Consider the following 21,839-nt stretch of genomic DNA (forward strand, 5'->3'; position numbering starts at 1 on the left):
AAAGGCTGAGTTTGGAGACCCCCTTGATCTCAGTAAACACACATGGGTGTTTACTAATGACCCTCACCTCCTGTGTGCACACACACACGTGGCCTCCACAGTCGGTGCCACCAGGAGGCAGCAAGGGTCACCCACACGCCAGTAGGATCGCTTGTTCATGGGGCCCAGGTTCTTCTCCCTCCACAGAGCCCTCTCCATCTACAGCTCTGCTTGCAAAGCTTCCTTTTCCCTATTGAACAAGTCATCTCAATGATCAAGTTTACACTGGATTTGTGACTACAGTGCCCTCCCAGCAGCTCAATCTCATAGTCACCCTGAACACTTGGAAGAATCATCAAGGGCTTGCTTCCCCCACCCCCTGCCCTTAGAAACACCAAAACCAAGAGATGCCTGTTAGACAGAATCCAGCAGGGAGACAGCCAACCACTTTGGAGGGTCAACAACAAGTCTACACCACTCAGCCTCTTCTAGTAAAGACCAGACCTCCCAAAACGAGCAGAGATGGGGTGTGGGTTTTGGGGGAAAGTTTCTAAAGGTTTTCCCCTAAAAAAGGACCCCAGTATCTGTGTATTTTGAGATCACAAGGCTGTTCATTATACCAGCTTCAGAGCCAGGGAGAAGCTGACCATCCTGTCGCCGCAGTAATTACATCATAGTTTTCAAGAGTTAAATCCAGTAACTTGCACCTGATTTCTATTCAGCCTGCTTTGGAGGGACCTTGAATTTGCTGGACATGGGCAAGGGCAGAGTGGTCTAGCTTGGACTCAATAGCTCTCCAGAAATGAAACGGTACCCACTGCCCTGTATGAAGGCAAGTGGGAAGACTCTTGGGTTGTCTGACTCCGATGTGCTCTTAACGATGGTAAAATCTTGTGCTGGGTAAACGTTCTCATTTTTCTCAGATCACTTGTAGGCTTCTGAGGAATCCTGCTCTGAATGACAGTTCCACCTACTGGGCAGCCAACTCTGGGGCCTGGAAGGTGGGGGACACGGCAGAGATGCTGACATTGATGTGAAAAGGATGCTCATGCCAATTGCCATCCAGCTACACAAGGGAGATGCTGACGGCAGAGATGCAGGGAGGCTCTCGGAGCCTTCCGGTGAAGGCATGCACCATGAAGAAATGAAGAACAGGGCACCTGGGTGGCTCAGCCAGTAAGTGTTTGCCTTTGGCCCACGTCATGATCACAGGGTCCTGGGATTGAGTCCTGCGTCAGGTTCCCTGTTCAGTGGAGAGAATGCTTCTCTCTCCCTCTTCCCCTCCACAGCCCCCACTCATTCTCTCTATTTAATAAATTTTAAAATTTTTTAAAAACTAAAAAAAGGAGGGTGCCTGGGTGGCTCAGTGGGTTAAGCCGCTGCCTTCGGCTCAGGTCATGATCTCAGGGTCCTGGGATCGAGTCCCATATCGGGCTCTCTGCTCAGCAGGGAGCCTGCTTCCCTCTCTCTCTCTCTGTCTGCCTCTCCATCTACTTGTGATTTCTCTCTGTCAAATAAATAAATAAAATCTTTAAAAAAAGGAAATGAAGATTAAACCAGAGGTCCCCAGGGATATTGATTTCTCTCTTCGCATGTTCAGTTTGAGAAGCAAGGTACAAGTCTCCTGGTTCAGGAAGTGACTCGGTCTCTCCGTGGAGAGCTCACCTCTTGCTCAGAGAGTTGTCCTTGAGTTTAGGGCTGGGGCAGGGGTGCTGGTGGTGAGAAAACCCCTCAAGAACACTAGCAGCCCATGAGACACTCCCCATAGATCTTCATAATGGGAGAGTCCTTGGTGTGCCATTGGGGCACATGGGTCCCAGGAACGGACACTTCAGCTACCCCAGCTAGAGGAACCAGGTCCCCAAGTCCCACAGGTCAATGAACAACATTTTTGGAGAGAAATGGAGTCTTTACGCAAACCCTGGTTCTATCCTGCCATCAGACCAAGAGCAGCTGCCCAAGCCCTTCCTTCCCCACTCTGTCAGGTCTTTCCCTATGTGATTCTAGGCTTGGTTTTCAGCTACCTGCCAGGCCAGCTCTCTTCCCAAGTGGCACGGAACCCCTAGAGGACAAGGGGCGGTATTTCTTCTATTTCTTTCTTTCTTTCTTTCTTTCTTTCTTTCTTTTTTTTTTTTGCTTCCTCATCACTCCCCCACCCCATACCCCTGGCTCCTTTCCATCCACATTCCAGCTCTATGGCCAAAGACAACAAACGCTAATATTTCTTGTATTACCTGGTTACTCCTCAAAGACCCAGCAAAGGAAGAAGGGGTCCAAGGCTCTCTGCTAGCTCTCATAAAAGCCACAAAGACACAAAGGAAAGTGAGCTGGATCAGTCACACCTCTCCTCTGCATTGCTCCTACCTAAGTGCTTGGCATAGACAAGGACATTCCTTCTCCCATTATTTCATGCTGTCCCGTTTGTGACATACTTTCCGAAAGAACTGTGACTGGCTCTTTTCCTCTGATGGACTTTGTATGGGGTACCAGCATGATGGCATTGTTACGGATGCCAGGGGAACCCACATGGAGACAGGGTTAGGCAGGGCCTATCAATGGACAAGCTTCCAATGAGGCAAACCCAACCAAAGACCAGGAAGTTGGCGCCAATCTACTGCCCAGAGGGGCCCAGGGCCCTCAACCCTTGCTTCCTGGCACTTCTAGGCCAAAGGGACACAAGTAAGGTGAGTAAAACCTCTGTTCCATAGTCCTAGGTTTCTGTGGGAAATGGCAGATTTAAACTCTGCTTGGGGTTTCCTTAGCGAAGCATGGCAGCTATTTCCATAAGCAAAGATTCCTACAGCAATATTTCCAAAGAAATATTGGAACCCCAGTATCTGGACTCTCAAGAATTGGATAAAATCATTCCAAGGTCAAAAAAGCTTAGGGCAAACACAGTCAAATGAATGTAAGCAGCCTTCATGGTTGCACAACTTATCAGTGCCTTTAACAGTTATAATCATCAGTTTTCAAAGTTACTATGAACAGCTATAGAACAAGATTTAATCTATCCTAAAAAGAAAACGTGGTGTATTTTCCCCATATTTTTAAAAAAAATGTGGGGGTGTTAAATGGCAAGTTTAAACTACTCATTTAAACGAACTTTAACAATGGCTCAAATCATCCACTTCACCATAAAACAGCAACAGTTAGTGAAAATTTGAAAGATTAACTATTGATATGAGAGTCATTATTTGCTCCAATTTCAGGGTTTGCCAGCATTTGTAAGAGAACCACAAAATATGGTGATTTATAGATGATGAATAAACTTTCCTTCTCATTGCCAAGTAGATTTATATCCTCAGTGTCACTGCAAGGTTTACTACTGAGCTGCATTGTGAGATAAAAGGGAGATCATTTGGAAAATAGAATCCAGGCAGCTGGGAGAAGGAATCTCCCATAATGTGATTTTTCCCTGTACCACTCTGTAATTCCTGCTGCCACCTTGAACGATTTTAATTGGAAATAACACTGTCCTTTGAATCAACAGACATAAACTGGTCTTTTCTTTCCATGTTTCTTAGGAAAAAACACAACACCTTTATCATCAGTCTGTGAAGGACACCATAACAGTGTATGTGTAAATAACTCTGAATCAGAGAAACAGTCTTTTAGCTAAATCATGCTGCTGTTTTCTCTGCAGGCTGATGAAGTAAATTTACAATTACTTTTATCTGATAAGCACATTAAAAAATTCCTTTGTGAGTAATAATGGGAGAACTACCTCCAAATATTTATTCAGATGTTTTATGGGAAAACATTCCCAAGATCAGACCAGGCAATAATAGGGACAATGCGGCTGGGGCACACCACATTTCTATTACTGCAATGACTTCCCTGCCATCTCCTATCTGCTGGGTCACTTCTCTGGCTCGATGCTCTGGGAATGCAAATTCACTTTAATATTCGCTCTAGCCAAGATCATCAGTCTGAAGGCAGATCTGCTGGAGGAGGATTTCTGCAGTGCCTTCAGGAGAATTCCATTCCTCTACTGGTCCGTGATCTGAATGGCTCTGACCTGGATCACCTTGGGAAGTGTGGATAATGCAATTCAGATGACTTCAGTCTGCGGCGCCATGCAGCAGGGCTGCCCAGAGCGGCGCAGTGCGGCACGCGCCCGTCGGCACTCACAATCTGGGGAGACTTGACTGGCTTCCCCACCTGACCATAATCCAAAGTGAAGAAGCTAAGAAGGTTGGGGATCCAGAGAGATGCAAGTGTCAGGAGCGCTCAGATGGAAGAAGGAGAGGGCAGGGCACAGGATGGGAGTATCAGGGAGAGCTTCCTGGAAGAAGGGGATATTCTTCACGGGTTTTCTACACATTTGCAAGTTAGGGGGACAACCTGGGTGGGCCACGAGGAGGATCCCTTCAGGCAGAGAAGAAAGAGCTGAGGCAGAAGCACAGTGGAGAGGGCGGCGTTGGAGCATCTCTGGGTTCTGGACGGGCTGCGGTAACAACCGCGATTCAGAAAAGGCGAAGCCCCCAACACCACATGGTCCAGGTCAGGCCCTACGGGAAGCAGAAGGAACAGCCTTGGGAGCAAGAGATGAGAGAAGAGGCTGGACTTAGGCAGGGCCAGTGAGGTGAGGCAGGATTCTGTAGGGCAGAGACAAGGAGGACAGATAAGGCTTCTATCAGGTGGTTTAGGGACCCTGACTTAAGGAAGGACATCTAAGGGGGAGGGGGCAGAGTCAGGATGGGAGGGGTCCAGGTCACAGGGTGGGAATGGAAGCCAGGGGGCTCTGGGCTAGACTCCCCATGATGAAGAGGGCAAGGCAGCGGGAGCAGACGAGAGCCACACACTGGCCAGCGGGGTATAGCGAGGACTGCCTACCCCTGTGGGTACCGAGCCCTCTGCTCCCGGCAGGTCTGTACCCCTGCACCTGAGGGTGCTGTACCCCATACTTTCCATTCACCCCGCCCAGACTCGTTCTGTAAGGCAGACGCAAGGCCTAACTCTGAAGCATTCCAATTCCCAGGTCAAGGGCGGCCTTTAAACACGACCAACCCCTGGAACCCCAGGAGCTGTGCAGGGATGATGGGGAAGGCTTGCCTACCGCCCAGCGACTGTGGACTGAGCAGGAAGAGCCCTCATGTGCGGACGTGAGGCAGCCCTCAGACTGCAGGGGCCTTGACCTCAGAGAGGGCCAGCAGAGCCTGCCTCCGACCTTTCTCCTTCGGCTTCCCTGGCTCACGCTCCTTCTTCTTCTTCCTTCTCCTTCTCTTCCCTCTCTCCTCCACAATTCGGCAGCAGCCGCCACATTCTACTGATTCCACAACCACAAAACCTGTCACATCTGCCACATCCTGCCTGATGCCAACCCGTCCCGTCCCGTCCAGCCTGGAGCCAATCTTGCCTCGGCTCTTGACCGCAGAATAAGGTTACATTTGGGAGCAGCATCCACAATCCTGGTTAACCCTCCGGGCTCATCTGTGGCCCCTCGGTCTCCCTCTCTGGCCCCCACTATGAAGTTCAGTCCAAGCTGAACGGACACCCTCACGCACCCCCTCACCCCATTCCCCCACCCTGCCCCACGATGCACCCACACGGCTTCATCCCAGCGCGGTCTGGGGGTCTTCCTGGCAGTAGCCTCCCCACGAAGTGGGGGAGTCCGTGAGACCAGGGACTGTACCTCAGAGTGAGTTCTCAAGAAAGGCTTGCTAAGGCAAGGAAGGCTTGCTAAGAAGGCTCCCGGGTCACTACCATGGGCACGCAAGGTTGGCCCCGGGCGGCTCCGGGCAAGGAAAGAGAGGCACCCTGTGTACAGTCTTTGGGGATTCAAACTACAGGCGGCAAGACCACAAAGGCAGGTGGGGCAGGTAGGGGTAGACAGAAACTTCATCAGGCTACTTCCTAGTCTCTCTGAAGTCTCAGTTGTGCGTGCAAATGCCCATCTACAAAGAGGGAGCCCAGTGAACTCACACATGTACACACGTGTCCCTACCCTGAGCCTTGAAAACCGCTCAGAATTCATGAGTCAACAGGAAGCGGAGTTGGCCCCATGGCCCTCGCTGTCCTCGTCCCATGTCCCCCACGAGGCATTTGTTGGCCACCAGAGCGCCCACCTGAGCCGAGGACGAGACTGCTGGGCAGACCCCGATGACGGGAGGCAGCCAGCCCCGCTCGGAAAGCAGCCCCATCTTCCCCGCTCGGAAGGCAGCCCCATCTTCCTCCTGACCGACGTCTTGACGTTGTGGCCAGAGCTCATTCACACGTATGATTTATTAACTAATTTAGCATGTAAGAAAAACATCTGCATTTCGCTTTTATCATCTTGCCAGCAGACAGGCTGAAGACAAGATGTGTACTGCAGACTTGTTTAATGGGGCCCTAAACACTCCCTTCTCCCTTGCTCCAGCTCACACAAGGCTCGGGCTCCAGACGTCTGATTTCACTGACCTACACAAACAAACAGAAGCATAAAGCTCTCATCAACACATAAATACCGCAGGGATGGGCAGAGGGGCCATAGAGTCCGGCCCACAGCACCCTAGCTGCTGGGGCTACCTCAGAATTGGGGACCTACAAAGGTACCTCGGTTATTTAAAAGTACTGACTAGGTCTGATCACACTTTGTTATAGATGAGTTGAAGATGTCCATTTAAAGTCAACTTCATTAAAAGATGTCACTGAATGTGAACTTGTAAGATCTGTTTAGGGGAAATGCCATGGTTGGACAATGTAGTGGGTAGAAATATGTCTCCCCAAAAAGACAAGTTCAAGTCCTTACCTCCCAACCAACCTGTGATGGTGAGCTCACTGGGAAGCAGGGTCTTTGCAGATGTGTGTGAGTTAGAATGATTCACACTGGATAAGGCGAGACCCTGATCTCGTGTGACTGGTATCCTTCTAAGATGAGGAAATTTGAACACAAAGGCACGCAGACAAGGGGAGACGGAGAATGCAGTGATGCATCTGGAAGCCAAGGAACACCACGGCTTGCCAGAAACCACCAGAAGCCGCCAGAAGCCACCAGGAGCCATCAGAAGCCACCTGGAGCCACCAGAAGCGAGAACGCAGCCAGAGTGCAAATTCTCCCTCCGAGCCTCCAGAAAAAAAACCAACCATTTAGATATATTCAGTTTGGATATTTGGCCTCTGGACTGTGAAAGAATAAATTTCCATTATTTTAGCCTCCTGGCCTGTGGTCACTTGCTAAAGCAGCCCTAGGGAGGGCCGCCGGGCATCTCTCTAATATTGGCGACGGTGGAAATCCTGGAGTACCGGCACCCACCGTGGGCACAGCTGGAAGGCAGCTGGCCCGGGGCATGGAGAGCCCAGCACCTGCCGCTGAGGAACGGCCCCGCACAGAAGATGCTCCTGAGTGCCTCTGGGTCCCCATTTCTTCCCACACAAAGGGATCAGACTAAAAAGGAAGCTAATCAGATGCCATTTTTCATATGTGGAGCCGTGGCGCTCCGCAGCGGCATTGTTTTGTTTGTGGACAGCCCATTTGTTAACCATTTATTAACAGGCAGGATCCTCAAAAACGTCAAGGCCCAGGGACCCACACATCATAAGTACCCTTGTAGTCCTTCTCTGGACAAGCGCAGATGTCCACGTTCCCCGGGGGGGCTCCCACATGTGACCGATGGTTCCTCGTGGTGACTTGAAAAGTCTGCCCCGGAACCCAACTGCGCATTGTTGAGCAAGAGACTTTAGTCCCCGGGAGGACACACCCCAACTTGAGCCCGGATCTGCCACACAGCTCGAGACACTGGTGAGATGCATTTTCAAAGAGGAAAAGTCTTTGCGTGTTCATTTTGTTGATTTCCCTTTTTTAAAAAAAATTTTTTTTAAGCATACTGGAAAATGTCACTGGGAGGGAGCAGCAAGTGTCCTGCCAAATCCTGCACCACAAGAAAGATGCTCCCTGGCCCAAGGTCTTCTGACCTGCAGCACCACGGGTGGATGAAGGAGACAGCCTGCCCACGGGCCAAGGAAGTGAGCAGGAATTCTGGAACAACACCCTTTGTCCTCTGTCACCCAGGCTCCCCTACAATGTCTGTAATGTTTGCTAAGCTGCATTTTATTGAATATGGTTATTTCCCTAGAGGACTTTTATTCTGATTTATACCTATGATTTCACCTCCTGGGGGCGAGAACATTTTCCTAGGAAGAAAGATCCTGTTCCTCTATCCAAAGGAATAAAAGGGAGGTTCTCCCAGGCCTCCAGATTTTCAGATTTGGGTTGGCAGCCCGTCTGTATGTGCTCCCATGTCCCCATTTTTGCTCTCATCTCTTCTTGTTATTCTTGCTGCTTTAATAGTCTGTTTATAAGCTCCATGAAGGAAGGACCGAGGCCAGTCTGGCTCACGGTGCTATCCCCAGCTCCTGGCCTGGTGCCTGGCCCCGAGAAGATTCCTCAGTACTCCCTGTCGAGTGAGCACATGCGTGCGGCCCCTCACGGGGTCAGCTCAACCCTGGCTCCATGGCGTTGGGAGAGCGGACCGGCCACACTCTGAGCTCGCAGCAGGAAAGGGGTTTCAAGATGACGAATGTTGATACAGACAAGCTGGAGTCAACCTCTCACCCTGAGATCTGTTTTGCAATCTATAAAGGGCAAAGGGGATCTCTTGCAAATGTCTGTCAGGAGCCAAGAATTTGAACTTGCTACCCTGGCTGCTATACTTGTATGGCTTCTTTCCCAGCTACGGTGGTAAATTTGTGTCCCAAGCTAGTTCTGGAGAATTCAGTGCCCTCGGTAAGCTCCCACAACGGCGGGCTTCTGGGGCAGGCTTTGGGATACTAAGATCCGGATGCGCGTTGTGACCCAAGTCTGCCGCATGTCGGGGTGGTATCTGTACCACCGCCGGGGGTGAAGGTCCCAGCCCCTCAGACACTCCCCACCCAGTCTCACCTGCCCTCCCAAGCCCCCTTGTGGGGGTGGCTTACCACTAAGAGGGTGGGGAACGGTGAACTGCTTCTTGTTGGCACGGACAGGAAAGAGACTCTGCTTCTGCCCCAGGTTCTCCTTCCGTTGGGCTTTTCTCTGCTGTACCATGTGTTCCAGCTTCTTCAGCCGTTCTTGGGAACGAGAAATGAACTGGGGTCTCCGGACTTCCAGCGCTTCCTGATGGCAGCAAGAAAATATTTTACTTTTTAACAGAAGTGATGCGGGCAAGTAATGCATCCCTCTGATTTGCAAGAAACTGACCAAAAGCACAAGCTTTAAGGACAAGCGGCCACAGTGCACCCGCACCCCAAGATTTTCTGCCCCTGCCTCCTGTGGAGACTGTGACAGACGTGTTGATGATGTAGGTCCTGCTGGTGGTCCCAGCCAGCCCCAAGGGCCCTGCTGCAGTGTGACTGCCTAGCCACTGACAGCGAGGTGGCAAACTTCTACCCATCCCTTCCTCCCTGTCCATCCATTCGGTTTCCAGCAGCCTGAACTCTGAGTGCCCTGAGCTCCAAATTCCAGAGAAATGGGGTGGGGAGGGAATGAAGGCATCATGAGTCACCTGCTTCTGCTGGGGGCTGGAAGCCTCACGCGGACACGGATCGCACACCCAGCATGAAATTCATGCCTGTTCAGGAGAAACTGTCATCCTGACTAACAGGAGTGTCTATTCCCAGGGAGAAAAAGCTGGCCAAGTAGTTTTGCCTATGCAAACTGGTTCTCCAAGCCTTATAGGGGAGGTCTCCATGGCCAGACCTCCACGTCGGCCACATCCCTCAATATATACCCCCCCAACCCTTGCACTAAGCCACATACTCTGGTCCACTGACAAAGAGAAACCACCACGGAGGTATTCCAGTCCGGGTCAGACCCTGGGCTACATGCCTTACGTGGATTCCTCATCTCTGGGAATCCCCACCTAGATTCTGAACAGCATATATACTTCTCCCCATTTGACGGATGCAAAATCCAAGGCTTGTAGTGGTTTGGTGGATCTGAGCGACGCCCATGTTTTCTCCACACTGCCTTTTGTGGTCTTAACTCGCCATTCCTTGAAAACCTCTGTTTGGGTTATTCCACTGCCTGGAGTAAGACCCGAGTCACACCTGTCAGTGAGAATCCCAGCTCTCCCAGTGAGCTCTGTCGGGCCTCCCCATTCAGCCTGAGCCTCGTGGTACCTCACAAACCATGTTATACAAGGGATTCATGTACACTGACAGCCATGCTGGGCCGTGAGCTCCTGGACGGCGTGGGCCACGGCCCATCCACTCTGTATCCCTCCCTCCACTGCCCTGAGCCCTGCACATAGTAGGTGCTTAGCAAGGCCTCTGGATACGCCACCATGGCAGACCTGTTCCTCAGCCTCACTCCTTGCCCAGCCCTTTGGGAGCTCAGAGTTCCCGTGGGATGGGCAACGCAGACTCCATCTGTGGCATGGAAGTGGCCTCGGCAGCTGTGCCAGGAAAGGAGTCTTCTTGGCCACCTGGTCTCCACGGCACCATCCCTTGGTCCCAGACACGCTAGGGCTGCACAGAGAGCCCCTGGGAACAGCCTATTGGCCCAGCGTGGCTGCCCTGGGGGCATCAGGAGTCTCTTACCAGGGACTGACCGAGGACCGCCAGGATGCAGGGACCGACCAATGGCACCGTGTCCACACCTGCAGGGATTTCCTGGACGGTACGCCTTAGTATACAACATCCTGCTGGCGGGAGCTTTCTCGAGGTTGTCTGCTCTTCTCGTTTATATACCTCGGTAATTCTGAACTTTAAGGAATGTGCACATATTCCTTGTGACCAGGAACAGACACCAAATGAAAGCTTTCATATCCTCGAGCTCATGGCCATGTGATTGAGGGCAACCTCCTTCATCTTTCCAAAGCTTAATATCCTCGCAGGAAGAGGGGATCATAGGAACCGGTGGCCCAGAGTGGGGCGGTGCAGGCGGAAGGCTCTGATGCCTATGAGGTGACATGCCCAGTGTCACCCGTCACTTCTCAAGAAATGCTGGCCCTGATCACGGTTAGTGCGGATACCACGGGATCCTCATTCTAACCCAGCCGGAGTAGACATCATTTCTCCGTCACTCGCACTGTCCAACAGAGGCCCAGAAAGGTCGGGGATCTGCCCAGAGTCCCACAGGCCTTACAGAGGGAGCTAAGCCTCCAGGCTCAGAGGTGAGGGTGACAGGACGCCCACGTGGACTTGCCCGGAGAGGCGCCCCCCCCATGGGGGTCCGGCCGGGGTGCAGAGGGCCTTACCTGCAAGGTCAAGGAGCCTGCAGGTGTTCGAGGACCCTCGGAACAGTCTTCGCACAGGTCGGGGGTCTCTGGTGGCTCAGGGGGCGTCGGCTCCGGGGGCACTGGTTTGGGGGGTGCTGGCTTGGGGGCCGCTGCCTCGGGCTCCTCACTCTTCCTGCATTCCTTTATTTTTACAACCAAGTCACAGCACTGGTAGTCCCCTGGGAGAGAAGATTTAGGATTCCATTTACAGGGGCGGCAAGGTTTTCCCCTGACTCCTCAGTACCATGCGACACAGAAGACGATTTGGAAAATAGAAACCCCCATGGCTTATTAATGGGCCTCGTTAAGCCGATAAGATCCTGCCTCAATAGACCCCCCGCCCCCCCGGTCACGGGGAGGAATGTCCGTGGGCTGCTGGACTTCGCGACCGGCTACTTGCACCACGGACGTATTCCCTCGGCTTCCCGGGTTCAAAATGCCTTTGTTCACAATGAAAAGAAGCTTTTCTGCTCCCGGCTTCCTATTACGTGCGCCCTGTACAATTATTACAGCTCCGTTGTTTGGGGCCACGTATTAATTTATCTTACGTTTGCTACACCGACGATGTAAGACCGAAGGTCGGGGGCTCCATTACTTATCTCTTCCCTTCATTTGCCAGTGGCCACCCCTGCTTTACATGTATAATTGGAATGATCTCTCGCTCGCTCGCTCTCTCTCTCTCACTTTCTCTCTCAATGCTGGATCTGGCCACTTCCCAACGCCATTTTGACCTTCCCTTGTCGAAAAGGTCAGGGAGCGCATGGAACCGACAGCCCTTTGGGCAGGGCGGCCTCTGGCGTGTGGAAGGATGGATCAACACAGATTCACTGACCCCTTAGTGAGCAGCTGTTCCGCCAGGAACACACTGTCCCTTCCATCTGGGCCGGCCCACTCTCCCTAGGTGAGCTCCCCTGCCCCCCTCCGCACCATCCCCCAACACAGCCTCCCCCACCCCCAGCCCTGAAACTCAACAGCATCTTACTCCTCACCCATGTCCTCCTCTTGCCACAAAGCCCCTTTGATTCCTGGACCCAGGGTCCTCCGACCTACAGGTTGAGCCCCGATCGTTAGGAAGTGCCCCGTTCCCAGAGCAGGCTCATCTCACCACGCAGCAGAACACGCGTCACACACCCAGCGGCACTGGTTACACGGGAGGGGCATAACGGGAACCCTTGTGGTTTTGACACCGCAAGCCTGTGGCTCCTCTGAGGGCTGGACCGCATCGTAGTCACCGCGCATCTCTCCACGGGGGCAGCCCAGGAGCCTCTGCCAGGAGCGGGCTCCGTCGGGAGTGGAGAGGGGCCCTCAGGAGGCCCGCGGGCCCGTGGGCTGCATCTCCGTGGTCCCCTGAATCTCTTATGCGAAGCCCCTGCTAGAGCACCCGCGGTCCGTGCCTGGAGCCCCTCTGGCCCGAGCCAGCGGCCCTCGCTCTGCCACGAGTCCACCCCGTCCCCTGAGACCCTCGGTCCCGCAGGCAGCCCGGTGGTCCCGCAGCTTGTTCGCGGCGGTTCCGTTTCCTTGCACTCGGGCCCAACGACCTACGACGTAGAGGTTCCCAAATCGTTCTCTTTCCCTCCCGCAGGCATTTGCTCTTTCTGGAGGGTCTCCCTGTTGCTCCCCTATTCCTGCTTCCGGCCCAAGCGGCCGGTCCAGATACCCGCCCCCGAGTCCGCCACAGCCAGAGGTAACTACACCCCGTGGACCATGCTGTCCCCCTTTCCTGCCGTGGACTTTCCTCTGCTTTACCTCAACCACAGGGACACCACGGTGCCTCGCATCCTTTCCCTCGGGCACTCCACCCCCAGAGCCCACAACCCAAGGGCGGTGTAGGCAAGCCCGTGTCCGTCAGGGCTCACATCAGTGCTCCCATGTGTCTTCAGAGTCTCACCACTGTGGCCTCCCCTCCAGCCTGTGCTCCTGGGCAGGGCCTCGGCCCCCCGCCTGACCCTCTCCCTTCTGTCCCCCCCCACCCCCCATCATCCAGGACAGAGTCTCCTTCAGAGCAAATCTAATTAGCTGTCTGGGGGGGGCGCCTGGGTGGCTCAGTGGGTTAAGCCGCTGCCTTCGGCTCAGGTCATGATCTCAGGGTCCTGGGATCGAGTCCCGCATTGGGCTCTCTGCTCAGCGGGGAAGCCTGCTTCCCTCTCTCTCTCTGCCTGCCTCTCCGTCTACTTGTGATTTCTCTGTCAAATAAATAAAATCTTTTAAAAAAAAAATAAATTAGCTGTCTGCCCCTCAAGGGCTTGGCCCCACCTTTAGTCCAACCCTGAATGGGTTTTAAGGATTTTCCAACTTGACCACATGACCTCAGACTCTCATTAAGACCCCTCAAGTTTCCTAGGACTTTGGCCCCCCTGGATCTCAAATCAATCATACCCTTTCTATCAACTCTTTGCTTTGTGCACGGCTTTCCCTCAGTCTTCCATGTTCTCAGGTCTGATGTATAAGCTCCTAGTCAGCTTTCAAGGCCCTGCTCAGAATCATTTCCTCGAGGGCATTCTGTCCGGTCCCTCCTTGGGACCCCTGTGGCCACCTGAGGCTTCCTAACAGCTTTCCACAGACACCAGCATTGGCGGGCAGGGAGCACCGAGCATGGTCACTGACACACAGTAGGTATGTATATAGTAGGTATTTAATAAATGCTTCTTTAATGTACTAATGGGTGAAGAGCTAAAAATTGACTTGGCTCCCAAGTGAAACTAGTTTTATCAACTACCATAGCCATTTTAACCTTTGTATCCCAAAGATCTATAACCTGGTGCGTTTCTTTCTGTCCTCATCCGTAGCTGTTTGGGAAAGTCTTTTCAGTGACAGGAAATCTACATTTTCTCCCTGAAAACTGAGCACCACAGATCTCTTTTCTATTCTACCTCTATAGTCTTTTATATATCAGTGCTCACTGCACTATTAGTCGGGGTCACGGGCTTGGCCTTAGAGAAGGGATGGCTGGGTTGGAGTTCTTGGTTCCTTCCTCGGTGTGAGGCTCAGACTGGGACGTGCCTGGAGGACACTGTGGGGCCTGCAGCTCTCAGCCGTGATGCTTGCTCGTCAGGCACAGAAGACCACGGGCAGCCTGACCTCAGAGCAGCCACACCAGCATCTCAAACCTTCCTCAGGTAGGCCTGGGAGCCTGCCATGGGGCTGGGAGTGGCCTTCCTTTCGGCCGTGGTGGATACTGAGTTGGTGCACAGCAGAGCTGGGATCGCTGACCCACATGGGTGTCTTCTCCCCGCCTGGGAGGGAGGACTCACCCACCCCGGAATGCTGCAAGTTCTGCTTGCTGATGACTCACGCGGTCCAGAAGGGACAGCTTTGTGAGGTAAGCTTGTGGGAACCAGGCCTCGGGAAGACATCAGACCATTTTCCCTATGAATACCAAGGAGAAATCACCTCCGCCCTACCGCCCTCGCTCCTTACCTGTGGGGATCTCTCTTTCTATCTGAACATCACTGTCTTCCTGTGGAGATGTGCATAAATCTTGTAAGGGGCAAAGAAACCCAGATAAAGGGATTCCGGACTTCAGGACGCTTTGCTGTTGCCTCTCTGAGGGCTCAGAGAAGTTGCTAGACTGACAGCTGTTGCTTGGAGAGCTATACCCATCGGGAAGGACCTCTTTAACCAGCTTCTGTTCCACTGGGGGAGCAGACAAAGTCCCACGTGCTTCTCCTTGTTGCTTCTCGCTGCTTCCAGAAAATACTTTTGCTTCTACTAAAAATAAAACAAGAGTTGTGCTCAAAACATCTGATGAGTGCACCTCAAAGGTACTGACTTTGGCACACCTTGCTCGTCTGGGGATAGGACAGGGGCTGTAGCACTCCTCCAGAAGACCTGATCCAGGGCAGGGGGAGTGGGGGGCAATGTTCATGGGCTTGGGCAGCGTTCGTCACGTGATCACATACTGGGTAGGACCTCCCCCAGCTCCCTGAGGAGCTCCACTGTATACACCACTCTCATGCATCCGGTCTGAAGACTGTGCTCGCCGGTGCCCTTAGAAACTCAGATGACTTTCTCAACACTAGGCAAGAGAGTGGGTGGGTCAGACACCGACTGTGGGGCCAGGGTACCTGCGTTCAAATCCTACCTCTACCACTTCTAAGTTATCTGGTCCCATCTATAAAACCGAGGTAATCACATTAAATATTACTTATTATTATGTCTATTTTCATAAGATGTTCATAGAAGTAGCAACACATTTATATAATTTATGTAATTTTCACAGAATAACATTATATCAATTATAATTGAGACAATATGAAACAACAACGATCTGTGTAAGGTGTTTAGCACAGCATCTGATACACAGTAAGCTCTTAATGAATGTTACCCATCATTATTAGCGCAGAAACATTGATGGAGGGTCTGTACTACGGCAAGTACGGGGTAGGAGGTAAGTTACGAGGTCACGGTGCAGACTTCTCATAAAGCAGTGGATCGAAAATGTATACAACATGTTGCTTGTTGCCCCACTGTCCTACCAAGAGTTTAGAAAGCACCTGCTGCCCATCCATGGGAGACTACGAGATCCTAGGGCTCCCATGCTCTGCAGAAAAAGAACAGAATAGGGCAAATGCTCTTGGGCAGATGTGGAGTACTCTCGGAGATGTGTTATCAGGTGAATGAAGCAAAATTCAGGACCGTGTATCAGGTCTGCTTCCACTGCTAAGTGCTGATATACTCAGGACATCCCCGGAAGGACCCAGAAGGTGCTGGACACCTCAGGACCTTGAGGGCAGTGCAGGACTAGGAGCTGGGATGGAGGGAGAGACTTCCTTTTCACTGTTTGCCTCCTTTATACTCTTGGGGTTTTTTTTTGGGGGGGGGATACTCTATAAATGTTTAAAGGTTATTCACTTTAAGTTAGTGATTCTTCACCAGGCATCATCTCCTATGTTAATACCCACTATGGGGTAGGGCCCCATCTGGGGGAGAGAGTCCCTGCTGCCAGCAGTTTGTGTCCCCAACCTCCTTGGGTACTGGGGAGAAAAAAAAAAAACCCTAAGGACCACTGGAATAAATTAGGACACTTAGAAGATACTTGCAATATTTTCTCAGATGTCCTGTGCAACAAGGGAATGAGCCCACGAGCACCTGGCATTGTTCAGAACGGGGACCTGTTTTAAAACACCTCAGCTGTCTGCACTGCTCCAGCCCCTCTGTCCCTGAGCCCTGGTGTCCCCGACAATGAGAACAGGTTGAGTGTGGCGATACAGTGCAGGGCAGTGGGAAGAACAGAGGACACAGAGGACCCTCTCAAGTGTGTTCCCTGACTCGGGGATCTGGGGCAAGGGAATCCACAGGGGGTAAAGCAGGCTTTCCATGTTCTTATAAACAAACAGACAAAATGAAGGAAAGCACCTAGTGGGTCCCAGCACATTGGGGGGTACTATGAAAATGGCAGTTATTTTTGGTCCTGTCATTTGGAGAGGACGTATGGTCTCCTCCGGTAAAGGTTGGGCTTTGCTCATTTGTACAGAAAATAACTTTCTAAACTTTTATTTCAGAAACTGCCAATTCTGTTTAAGTATGAAATGCCATAAGCAAAAAGTCTCAAAATAGTTATTCCTTTCTATGTTGCTTCGATTTATGAGAAGCTCTCTTTAAAGAATCAAAAATGAAATCAGTGAACAGTGGGGCAGTCCCAGTCTGCTCCTCCCACACTGGTGTCGGGCTCTTTAAGGGAGACACACCTACGGCCCTACCTATCAGGTACCCATCAATCTGGTTTCATAGAAACTCTTAGGTGACGCTTTCAGTGAAGGTCAGATGGGTCCCCTCATGTCTTGGAAGAGTTAAAATGACTCCCAGAAAGTAGAACGTGGTTGGTGTGCTCCAGAAGAGAAAGATACTCCTTCCAAGAAGGACTCCCTGACAAGTTATTGATCAGATCTCTTTTTGTGGATTCTGAAAAGTACAACCATCAGCCACGAAATTATCCTCAGGTGGACCTCGCAAAGTAAAAACGTGCCCATTGTTTCCCCCATTAGGCCCTGCATGTGGGTTGGACTGAAAGTTCTCCATTTGCGCCCCCAGTTTGAAACTCAATCATCCCAGTGATGGCCCATTGCACTGCCGGCTCTGCCCGCCTTGAGAGTCTTAAAAGAAGTGTGAGTAAATCAGCCGCCTCTGACAGGCATTTCTTTCTTGGACTCCAACTCAAAGCTTCCTTCCCGAGCCTGAATCTGGAAGGGCTGGAGCACTGCAGGTTCCCGTGAAACAGTAAGGTTCCCTCTGCTGCTGCTTCTCAAGTGCATTACCCTGGGGGGTCCTGGGCATCTCAGTCAGTAAAGCATCTGCCTGTGGCTCAGGTCATGATCCCAGGGTCCTGGGATCGAGCCCCACATCTGGTTCCCTGTGCAGAGGGATCTGCTTCTCTCTCTCTCTCCCTCCGCCCCTCCCCCTGGCTTGTGCACACGCACTCTATCTTTCTCTCAAATAAATAAATAAAATCTTACATAAAATAAAATGCATTACCCTACGGGTTGGTCTTCTATGGCTCTAGTACTGAGCAAACTCACCTATCCAAAATTGTGCCATGCTCCGGGAGGTGAACAGAAAGCAATCAGAGATCCTGCCCAATGAATATCTTGTATATAATTTTCCCACCTACGTCAGAATCCATAAACAACAGATTTCCAATACCAAGAGCAAGCTCAAAGCTAGTTGTTTTCAGGTGAGGATGTCATTGCACCTGTTACTCAAAAGCTTCCGGGAGGAGAGAGATCAGTCAGCAGGCGGACTCGACCACAGCTTCCCTGAGAGCTGATGGGGCGTGATTCTGGGAAAGACAGAGGTAAGCCACAGATGAGTCTGGAACACAAGGGGCTGACCACAGTCTGGGGAGCAGGAAGAGAGCCAGAGGAGTGGGCTGCTCTGGACTTTGTGATCCTGCCCTCATCGTGTGTGACAGCGGGACACATCTCTGCGGTGAGATGTGGCCTCTGCTGACCCAAGCACAGGGCAGGGAAGGGAGTGAGGACCTCCGGGACACACACAGCATCTCAGCCAACCAAGATCCGTGAACCTGGACCAGGGGAGGCTGCCACTAGGTCCTTAACACAAAATGAGAACAAGGCACCCCTTCCCCAAGACACTTTACCTCCATTGGCCGGAAAATATAATGAACCAATCTGATAGAAAAAGATACTTCACTGATTTTTTCCACATATCAAGGCAATGCATAATCTTTTGTGCTTTTTTTTTTTTTTTTTTTTTGAGAGAGAATCAAGTAGGGGTGGGGGGAGAAGGGGAGAGGCAGACAGAGAGAGAATCTTAAGCAGGCTCCACACTCAGCACAGAGCCTGACCCGGGCTTCACCCAGAGATCACGACCTGAGCAGGAATCAAGAGGCAGACACTTAACCAACCAAGCCACCCAGCTGCCCTCTAATCTTGTATGTTCTTAGTGGGCCATTATCCCCGCTCTGGCCTCCAGTCCCGCCTGTGACAACTCGGCTCAAACAGAAGCTAGGAAATGCACAATGGTCGCTAAGAAGGACCAGCCCAGCAGCGGGAGTCTGTCAGTGAATCGCCCAGGGAGAGCAGGGTGGGGGTGGGGAACAAAAACAAAACAGGGAAACCCACGCATGAGCCAGAGAGGATGGTTGTCTGGGGGATGCTGAAAAGCCCAAGGCAGGTGAGTCACCGACAGAATACATTTTAGAGGCATTTATCCCCAGATTAGCTTAAGATTTTGTTCTAGGTGTTTCGGCGTTGAAGATGGAACTCAGCTCCTAGCAAGGTCCTGAGGGTTGGGGCTACCTCTGCGCACCTTCCTGCCTTCTTAAAACAGACCGAACCCAGCCAATGAGCCACAGAGACATTTCTGAACAAAGCCGGCTTCCCGGAATCCAAGGCATACATTTATTTCCTCCCACATTTCAGTGTTCCTGCTGCGGATCTCCCCGCCTTGAAAGCTGGACCATCTTACAAATGACCGGGTCTTAGAATAACTGAATGTTTCTGGGTCACTGATATAAATACAAGGCTCTGAACTACAGGGCGAGCCTGAGGAGCTCCTAGAGGGTGATGCTGTTTGCCCTGCCGTCCCGACTGCCCTCCCCCGCCACCAGCTTCTTAAATCTCTCACGTCTGCATTTTCTGTGCAGTTTACCTAACTCTTCCAGCAAATCCCGGAAGCCCCGCATCTCACTGGAAACCAAAGAAGTGAGCTTGACGGGACTGTGTGTCAGTCAGTCGGAAAGACACTCTCGGCGGCATCCTGGGGTCAACGGCAGATTCTCCTCGCTTCCGGCAGGACTTCGCTGTCCCCAGTTTTGGCACAGGGACCCAGGAGGCTGTTGCAGAGGAGGAAGATGGGGCCTTCTCTGCACAAGGCATGCTAATTTCTGGACACGGAGGCTGATGCAGGGAGAGAAGATGCAGGACCACAGATGCTCAGTGGCACCGAACTTCTTCAGCAAGGGCTCTGCTCCGTTCAGAGAGAGAACCTCCAACCACCTCCAAGTACCATATGCAGAAGGCAAAATCAAAGAAAGCCAATTGGCGGCCCACCGAGGAACCACCGAGAGAGAGAGAAAAGAAGAGTGTTTTGCAATGAGCAAGGTCGGTGGAGGTTTTGTCCTTTTTACGTGTCAAGGCTTGATCTCTGGGTCCCCGGTGAAAGCTCACGTGGAAATGGGTCTCCACATGGGACCCCGCATCCCACCCAATCCAGACTTCTGTTTAAAATCAGCCCATAATTGTTTCAGCATATTTCTGCTCGGTTTCTAGGAGGAGCTGTCGCGCCTGGGAAGGGAGTCTGAGGAGGAGAGGGGCCGGCAGCAAATGGGATAAAGAGCTCGGGGCAGAGAGGATGGGGGCAGCCAGCCCCAGAACCAAGCTCGAGCTGCCGCCTGCGGAAGAGAAAAGGGAAGAAATGATCGATCCCAGGGGAACAGGCAGGCAACCCAGGAATCAGCGGGTAAAGATGAAAGGGCGCCCCAAGGCGGCTGGGCCAGAGGAAACGCGTGGGGAGCGAGCCCTTTCCGGAAATGAGACTTCCTGCCCGTGCCAGCCCTTCCTAGACAGTAAACAGGTCTCTTCTGGTATAGGCATCAAACACCAGAGCCCCGTTTCTTCCCTAAAAATCTGCGAAAAGAGCCTTCCCTTTCTGGAACGTCGGCACACGGCGGGGAGGGGAGAGTGGTTATGTTGTTAAGACGTCTAGATGATGTCAGGACGCAAATACACCCGTGCAGGGATCCGAAGAGCTCTGTATTCAGAGAGCAAGGGGGAAATGCAGTCTCTCCGTTGCTATTGTTCTAGGGTCAAGTTGCAAAATACCATGTGGGAAGCATGCACACAAGTCTCCCTTACGGTGAAGGCTCCTATATGCAATTCCTGCGAAGAGAAATGAGTAATAGCCGTCCTCTCCCAGAGACCGTCGAGAAACGACACTGGATAAATAGAGCTGTTTTTCCAACTATGTCATAATCCTAGAGGTCTTAAGGCTGATGAACAAAAGTCTTAGAACATACAAAAAGTATTTGGAAGGCAGAACTAAAACGCACGTGCACGGCCGTGCACGCATCACACGTATGCCCGTCCGTTTTCCGTAACGCGATTACCGTGAACACATTGCAAGTGGTGGTCGAGAGACACAAGTCCAGGGACAGATCAGATCCTTCTATCTTACCCTCGGGAAAGACAGTCCCAGGTTACTGCACTGTCCGTAATCTTTGATCCCAAAATGTGACTTCTCTTCCTGAGGTACAGGAGAAGCACCTTTTAAGCCTCTTCTTAAAACCTGATGCTTAGGGGAGCCTGGGAGGCACAGTGGGTTGGACATTGGACTCTTGGTTTTAGTGTTAGATGAGCCCTACGCCAGGCTCTGTGTGGAGGCTGCATGGGATTCTCTCTCCCTCTGCCCCTCACATTTGTGCTCTCTTTTTCTATAATAATGAACACATAAATCTTAAAAAAACAAAAACAAAAACAAAAAAACAACTTGATGCCAACATTCCCCAAAGCAAGCATTTGGGAAAATAATTTTGTCATTAACGTGCATTTTCTTTAAAAAAAAAAAAACTGTCTTCAAATTACAAAGACAATAAACAATTATATTTGAAATACAGGAAAGCATATAAAAAATTAAAATCATTGACAAGCTGTCACTCAAATATGTTCCCAGTGATTTTCTCTGGGAAGAAGGGCCCATTTCCTGCGGACTAATCCACTTTTCCCTTCATTTCTTTCATTTCCATTACGGATATCACTTATGACAAGACAGGACCCCCCACTTCCACCCAGTGATACATAAAAGCCAGGTTCCTTAACATGCTATTGTTGGGAGAGCTTTGTGTCTGTGGATGGCCACTCTTCCCATTTTGCTTGATGATTCTGGCAGACTTTCATCTCACCTCCTCCTCTTGGTTTTCCTCGCTGCTCCGACAATGACCAAGCAGGTAATACTGCACATTAAAAATTGATTAAAAAAAAAATCCAGCCCATCTGCCAGGTGTTAAAGGGAACGAGAGAGGAGAATCTTAGTCAAGTTCCTGCAGAGTGAAACGCCTGCTGGGTATGTCTGTGCAGGTTTGCGTGTGCGTGTTAGTGTGTGCATGTGTGTGTATGTGCGCATGTGTGTGAGAGACACGGCCCAGGGCTTCTAGGTGTTACCCCATTACCTTCATCTGAGGTTTTAGTACTCCAGAAAGTGAGAAAGCAAGGTTTGCTTTTGGTC

The 21,839-nt window shown here is 51.5% G+C and overlaps 1 protein-coding gene across 3 annotated transcripts in view; it reads right to left on the reverse strand.

Moving 5' to 3' along the window:
* C2H10orf90 (chromosome 2 C10orf90 homolog) overlaps positions 1-21,839 on the reverse strand; it is a 204,937-nt gene that overhangs the window by 8,706 nt on the left and 174,392 nt on the right. For 2 of the 3 annotated variants that reach the window (XM_044240728.1, XM_044240729.1), the window contains 3 exons: positions 14,577-14,867; positions 11,139-11,338; positions 8,878-9,055 (listed from right to left, as the gene is read on the reverse strand). In XM_044240728.1, the coding sequence (XP_044096663.1) occupies positions 8,878-9,055; positions 11,139-11,338; positions 14,577-14,867 (669 nt within the window). The remainder of the gene's footprint in view (positions 1-8,877; positions 9,056-11,138; positions 11,339-14,576; positions 14,868-21,839) is intronic. The other variant, XM_044240730.1, reaches the window with a different exon arrangement.

The sequence above is a fragment of the Neovison vison genome, chromosome 2 (genome assembly GCF_020171115.1).
Source record: "Neovison vison isolate M4711 chromosome 2, ASM_NN_V1, whole genome shotgun sequence".
Lineage (NCBI taxonomy): Eukaryota > Metazoa > Chordata > Mammalia > Carnivora > Mustelidae > Neogale > Neogale vison.